The sequence below is a fragment of the Alligator sinensis genome, unplaced genomic scaffold (assembly GCF_000455745.1).
Source record: "Alligator sinensis unplaced genomic scaffold, ASM45574v1 scaffold191_1, whole genome shotgun sequence".
Classification (NCBI taxonomy): domain Eukaryota; kingdom Metazoa; phylum Chordata; order Crocodylia; family Alligatoridae; genus Alligator; species Alligator sinensis.
The window spans coordinates 1166877-1173877 of record NW_005842282.1 but is presented as its reverse complement, the minus strand read 5'-3'; the positions used below and the strand labels follow the sequence as shown (position 1 = coordinate 1173877).

General features: G+C 40.9%; 1 protein-coding gene across 1 annotated transcript in view; it reads right to left on the bottom strand.

Annotated features, from left to right (window-relative positions):
• Nucleotides 1-210: 210 nt before the first annotated feature.
• The window catches only part of LAPTM4B (lysosomal protein transmembrane 4 beta), a 114250-nt gene continuing 107459 nt past the window's right edge, over nt 211-7001 (bottom strand). Inside the window, exon 7 of the mRNA XM_006027995.2 lies at nt 211-2494. Coding sequence (XP_006028057.2) covers nt 2420-2494 — 75 coding nt within the window. The 3' untranslated portion in view covers nt 211-2419. The remainder of the gene's footprint in view (nt 2495-7001) is intronic.

Sequence of the window (7001 nt, the reverse complement as noted above, 5' to 3'; positions counted from 1 at the left end):
CCAGAGAGTTGACATCCTCTCTTTAGGAAACACCACTGAGGTGCAAAGTAGAAAATCCATATGTTTTTGGATATTAACCAACTGATTTAGTGCTACCTCTAATTTCCATTTTTGTATATGTAATGTTATAAGCCTATTATTCCTTTTTTGCATCTGTACATTGTGTTGCGAAGGAATGGGCACTGAATGCACAACACAAAAACTGCGGTCTTTATTATTTATTAACACCACACACCTGTCACTCTGATTGACAATACTGGGATTTGTGTGGATGTTGTGCTAGTGAAGAGAAGCAAAAATAATTTCCATAAGCATGAAGAAACATTCCTTTTATTGTAGGGAGGTTGGTACACATAGCAGAGTCAGTGAGAAGTATGCACAATTGGCTTATTCTCAAAAAAGTTGAATGTTTACAAATTTCTAAAAATTAGTTGAGGGAAATAAAAATAATGGCCAGTCCAATCAGAAGTCTGGGCATACTATCCAAAGATTAGATTTAGTTCTGGAATTTAAATAGATACGAGGCCTATACTGGAACACATGAGAGTTACTGTGAAGAAAACAAAGGGAGTTTGCTACATTATCAGTGGACTGACTTCAGCACCTGGGCCACTCAAAGGTACTGTTTGGTCTGATCTTGGAGTGAGCAAGCAATGATGTAAAATACTGAGTGCCAGATTGGGAGCTGGCCTTGCACATGTATTTGGAATAGCAGTCTCTGGGAGCAAATCATCCAGACAGAGGCTGAGAGGACCAAGGCCTGGCCCATACTCCGCATTAGCTCGTAGAGCAGTCAGTGCCCAGAGGAGAGAAATCTGTACTGTCTTCATGTATAGTGCAGAATTCCCATTCCAGGTCACCTCCAGGAGACACTGTGCCTGATGAGGGACAATTCCTTTTTGTGCTCCTCCGGTATCTGGTACAGCTCTGCATGACCCTTTACATACGGCTTTGTGCATGGTGCATTCTAGCCCCAACCTGTTCAGTCACCAAAAAACACAGGAGGTAACACTTGGGAAGAAATGAGAGGTAGAAATACATCCATTTATATCTCAGAGATGAGTAATTTCAAGTTAATCTTTTTTAAAATAGTACTTCCAACAAAAAGTTACCTGTGCAAGAGGCACTTCTGGGGAAAAAGAGAGTACCTCACATACACATTCATAGCAGGGTCAGACTTAAATGGATAAATCCCATTAAAATGAATTCAAATGCTATCACTCATGTCATAAAAGAGAATCTAACATTCCCATATTGGTGCATAGAGGGTATGCACAAGAGGTATCTATTAAAGTGAGAGAAAGTTACGTGCATAAATTTCCTCTGGGATAGGCAAATTTACACCAGAATCTGTATGACTTACTTCACACTCCAAAAAAACCCATTACTGCATTTACAGGTGCAATCCCAAGGAAAAACATTTACCTTTTCAATACCCAGGAGGATTTTTTAGTCATGTGCCTTAAGAAGAACAAGTATTTCATAATCTCAGCATTTCTGAGGTTCTTAGAAGGGAAGGGACTGTATAGGCAGGAAGGGCATATTATTAGAAGTGTGATAATTATTTTGTACAGAAGGTGGTTACAAGATGGGACAGAGCAGGTAGTCATTTTGAAGGCCTAGTCATTTTGCTTTCTCCTGCCCATTTCCTCCAGTTAAAGCCATTTCTCATTAATCTGATTTATAAGAATAATATAACCTCACTCCTGTTCCCTTAAATATAATTTCTTACAGCACACTATTTTAATCAGCTTTTTTCTGGAACAGGAGTAAAGTGGAATGCCACATTTTTTGGATTTACTTAGGGCACAACTGTAAAAACAAGTTATTGTAAGGTGAAAGGCAGAGGGGATTATCACACATCAGCTGCTTTACGGTAACTGTCCATGTGTATTCTCTTAACAGACAGTAAATGAAATCTAGCTCATACTTATTTACCATCGGTGAAAGGGGACTAGTCTTCTGCCAGCCAGCATTTACTTACACAAGCTGAGAGTGCACATAGGTAGTTACCAGGGAGCAGATGATTTTCAGTAAAAACCTTTCCCTGTTTATATCTCAGAGTAACTTGTTTGCTTGTTTAATGATCTGGAAACTTTATTGATAAAAACTAAATTTATACTCTGGACCTGATTTATACCCCAAAGTTCTAACTTCTGCAAATCAAAATATGATGAAAAAGGTTAATCTATGACTACTTAACTTTAATCAAAAAGTTTCTGAAGCTAATTCCGCACACTATTTTAGTTTCAGTAAATTATTCAAACAATCTACAGTATTTTAAACATAATATCTATGTTTCAGTAAAACAGCAATACATAAACCTTAGAGGTTACATCCTGGAAGTTAAATAAACCTGCTATTGCTCAAATGTTTGACGGATAAAGCTATTGTTCTTAGGTACACTTCACACTCCTGCTTATGCTGACACATAAGGAGGTGGTGGTTCTTTAGCAGCTCCATTCAAAGGATCATCATAAGGCGGCAACAGCACCTGCAGAGGAAGAAGATTTTTTTGTCATCTTGCTAAAAGGAACTTGGTGCCAAAATAATGACATGAACAAAATAGAAAACATCTCAAAGCTAATAGTTAGTAAACAAAACATTGCTGGTGAAATGTGCCTGCCACTGATTTCTTTTCATGGTTACATTGTGAAGGACAAATCAATTTCTTATCAGCCAGAGTTTGAATTTGGCCATAATTTGCTGCTCATACATGGTCAGAATTTGTACCGTGTGCCACTGACTGATTATGGTAGCTCTACAGAGCTATTAAAATTACCAAATTATGGTAGGTCTACAGAAATCCTCCCCACAAAAGGAATTAAATGCAGTGATTTGTCTAATTATGAGACACCTTGGATGCGTCTACATGTGCATCAATGTGCCATAATTACTGTGCATTAAGTTTACTACCTGTAAAAACAGGTACTAACTAGTGCTGTGTGAAGCTTCAGGTGCTAATTTGATTTGGAGGAGATTTGGCCCAATTCAGTGGTCAAATCTCCAAATCCAAATCAAATTAGGAGACCAGTGAAAAGGTCTGAATTGATTTGAAGCTCTCCAAATTGATTCGGAAAAGATTCAGAGAGCTTTGGTGATTCAGGCAGTCTCCGCTTGCTGCAGCAGGGAGCTGGACCCTGACGCTGTGTTGGTAACTAGGGGGCGGGGGAGGGGGAGGCTGGGACCATGAGGGGACCCCCTGCCTGGCCCCATCCCCTGCCTGCTCCCCCAGCCCCCCCACCCCTGAGTGCCTCCCGACCCCCACCTGCTATCCCAGACTCCCCCATGCAGTGCGGGGCAATGGGGATCACCCCCTTGCCTGGCAGCAGCCAGTGAGTCAGGAATTTTTTTTCTTTTAAAAGGGCCGGTAGCTGGGCCAGATGGGACAGCCATGGAGGGAGCTGGGAGAGTGGGCGGGGGGCTTGTGGCAGAGCCTCCCATGCAGCATGGGGCAGTGGGGGGCAGCAGGGATTGCCCTCCTGCCTGGCAGCAGCCAGTGAATAGAAGCTTTAAAAAAAAAAAAAAAAAAAAAAAGAGCCAGGAGAGGGGGTTGGGCAGCCATTAGGAGTGGGCATGGGGTGGGGCCAATTCGGAGATTCAGCTGATTCAGCGGTGGCAAATCAATTCGGGACAGTGATACGAATTGCCAAATCGATTCACTGTCCCCTGAATTGGCCTAATCCAAAGTGAATACTAGCCACTTTGCAAAGGCCTAGTACTAAATTAATGGGCAATAATTGGTGCACATCTTTTAAGTGATGCTAATGCATAGTAGACTAATTGTGCGCATTAATACAGCTTTTGCTGCAACGCACTAATGTGCAGTAGAATTTGTCTACTGTGCTGTTAGCGTTTCATGTAGATGCGCCCCCTTACTTCCTAGTAGAGTCCACAACCTAGAGTTAGATACCAAAGTGCCATATGCAGCATGAAATGAATTAGGTATCTAAAAATTTGGCACTATACAATGTAGAAGTATTCTGACACAAGAGATTGAGAAAGCCCCAGTCTACTATGACCCTAGTGTGGTAGTTAAGATGTTGTCCTGTTTGGTGAGATATGAAAGTTGGAGTTCCCTAAGGCACAGGAAAGATTTTAACTCCATACCTCCCATATCTCAGGCAAGTGGTCTAACCCCTGGACTGACTGGTAAAATGGGGAGAGGCAACATCACCACCATATGGTACACCACAGGTGAAAAACCAGGAAAGTATTTGTGAATCTTGTCAAGGGTTCAGCATAAAATTGGTGCCCATTACTTAGTACTGTCAGGTCTTAGATGAAGAAAACATAGCTGCCTCCAGAATTAGGCAACAGCTGAAGGAGAGTGAAGGGGTAATGAGGACCTACACTTTTGACACAGGCACCTAAAGCAGGAGTAATGTGCCAATATCTGTGTGTTGCTCTAGCCTAGAATTTCAAGATCCTCAACTTCTTTTTAGAGAAAAAACAATATTTATGTATTAAATTTCCTCAAATATAGCATATGCACATTGTGCTTGATTCACTAACAGAGTCACTATGTAAATATAGATGTGACTCTGTTAGGAATTACATGAGGAATAGTTGTCCAGGCATGATAAAATCTTGATATGTCAAGATGAACATATGTACACAAGGGAGGAAATTCTGATCCTTTTGAAGTCAGTGGGAATTTTGCCACTGGTGTCACTACAGCCAGGATTTCATTCATTATTCTTAAGGAAACCTTAAGGGAAACATTTCTGTAAACTTCCATGTAGGACTTCATCCAAAACATAGTGAAATCAAAGGGAATCCTTCTTTTGACTTGAGTAGATGTTGGATTGAGTCTTGTAGAGTAATTCCAAGAATGATTCATATTATATATATGTAAACATGTACTCTCATATATGTGAGCACATGTGCACATGCCTCCATGTCTGTATTTGTTGAATTACAAAACAGATACACCAGTATCTTCAGTTCTGCACCAAAAAGAAACTCATTGTTCTTTAAAAAGGATATTATAACACGCTTGCCAAAAAACTCCACTCTGGAGTTATTAATACCATATGTCTGTACTTGTACGTGCAATATACCATATAAACAGCAAGACAAGCACAAATTCCAGAAAGCATTTATCAAAGAAGCATTTAGTACTCTTGTCAGCAGTGTACAAACACAATCTGGCAGAATATACAACCCATACTGAAATTATACATAACACACAGAACTTTAGGTAAATGTTATAATAAAATTGGATTTATGTTTTATTATAATTTCACCTCTTTAAACCATGTTTCACTACATCACACATCATAATTTATGCTAAAAGTCATTGGTCTTTCCACAGCTCTCAGCAACGTTTTAATAGCATATATTGTAGTGAAGTCTTTTTGTTATAAGGGATACAAGAATTTTTTGGGGGGTGATATCTTTTATTGGACCTAACTGCTTGGTTGGAATAAGTTAGAAAGAGTTTTAAATGCAAGACATTCTTCATCAGGCTTTTGCATAATTCCTGGACCAACATAACTACAGTATCATACTAACAGTACCATGTTATTAGACATTTCATTTTTTTTCTCCAGAGTTACTACAGAGCATTTATTAGTCTATTGTAAAGCATTATCATTTGTAAATAAAACTGATCTACAATTCACACCATGAGTACATCAAGTATATCTTGTGATGCATTAGCCTTTCTTTTTATTGTGCCCTCATACTGGCTAAGTTTCAAAATGCTGTCAATTGCAATGGATTTCAATCAGAAGAGTGCAGGAGATAGTGATGGGGAGTTTTTCATTCCTAAAGTTTCTTTCAGGAAACCAAAAAAGCAAGACAGGAGAAAGACTTTCAAATCATGCTGTAATCCTGTCCACTGCTAGGTATCCACTCTCTGGACCCCTTATGTAGGAGTGGACAACTGCCAATGATTTTCAGAAGATATGTTACCCCTTCATCCAGTTGTAGGAGGTTTGCAAAACTCCTGTTCAGAGGAGTCCTCAGCTAGCTTCCAAAATCTTGCTATGGAGATAGCTCCTGCTAAGACCTTTTAAAGTCTATGAGGGAGAAACAGATTTGGAAATACATTAAAAATCAATCTCAGGCTTGAAAGTGGGACAAATCTGGGTAAAAGCCTCCTCTGGACTCATGAGTGCACGCAGAAAATTGTCAGTGTATCTGGGCTACAGACACTTTACCACCAGAGGTTAGTTATCTAAAAAGTAACTGATGAGCCATATTAACTGTGAGTCTACAAGGTTATTCTCTGTAGATTACTGGTTATTCAGAGGTCTCTGTCAGCGTGCCCGTCCTGGATACCTGCTTCTCCTGTAGCTCCCACAATTCCCGCCTGCCACGACTTGATCTTCTAAATGCAAATTCTGGGGGAGGAAGAGTTGTTACACGCCGGTACCATGGTAAGGAACATGCTGGCCAGATCTTAGTCCAAAGTGCTTTATTATCATTAGCCTGTTATGCTCTCTCGGAACGTCAGGCAAAAAAAAAGGAGTTTGCCACGTGAGTCCTCGCCGTCTGTCTCAAATGGTAAGGACTACTTGTTATCTTGATGATCAGTCGCTAATTGCCTCATTAGCGGCTGATTAACGCCGACACCGGGATTCCCTGGCTTGGCTTGTGCCGGCATGCGAAGCGCGGCTCAGTCACAGTTTTCCTTTTTACTTTTGCTTTCTGTCTCCACGCCTCCCTTCACTCTCCGGTGAGGGATCGGGGTCCCGTGCCTTCAGGGCAGGATCGGGTGCTCCCTCGCCCACTTTCTCTCTCTCTCTCTTTCGTTTTTTCTCCCGCTTGGGGAATCCCGCCACGCTGTGCCCCGGAGCTGTGGGGTTTTCCGCGCTGCTGCTCTGTTTTTATGACTCACCACAGAGGCTGTCTTTTCAGGTAGGTGTCACAACCCAAAGTTGCAGGGGTTTAGGTTGTAGCCGTGTTGGTCTAAGGATATAGGCAGACAAGGTTCCTTGGGTGAATTTGATATCTTTTATTAGACCAACCCAAATGGTTGGAGAATAGTTATT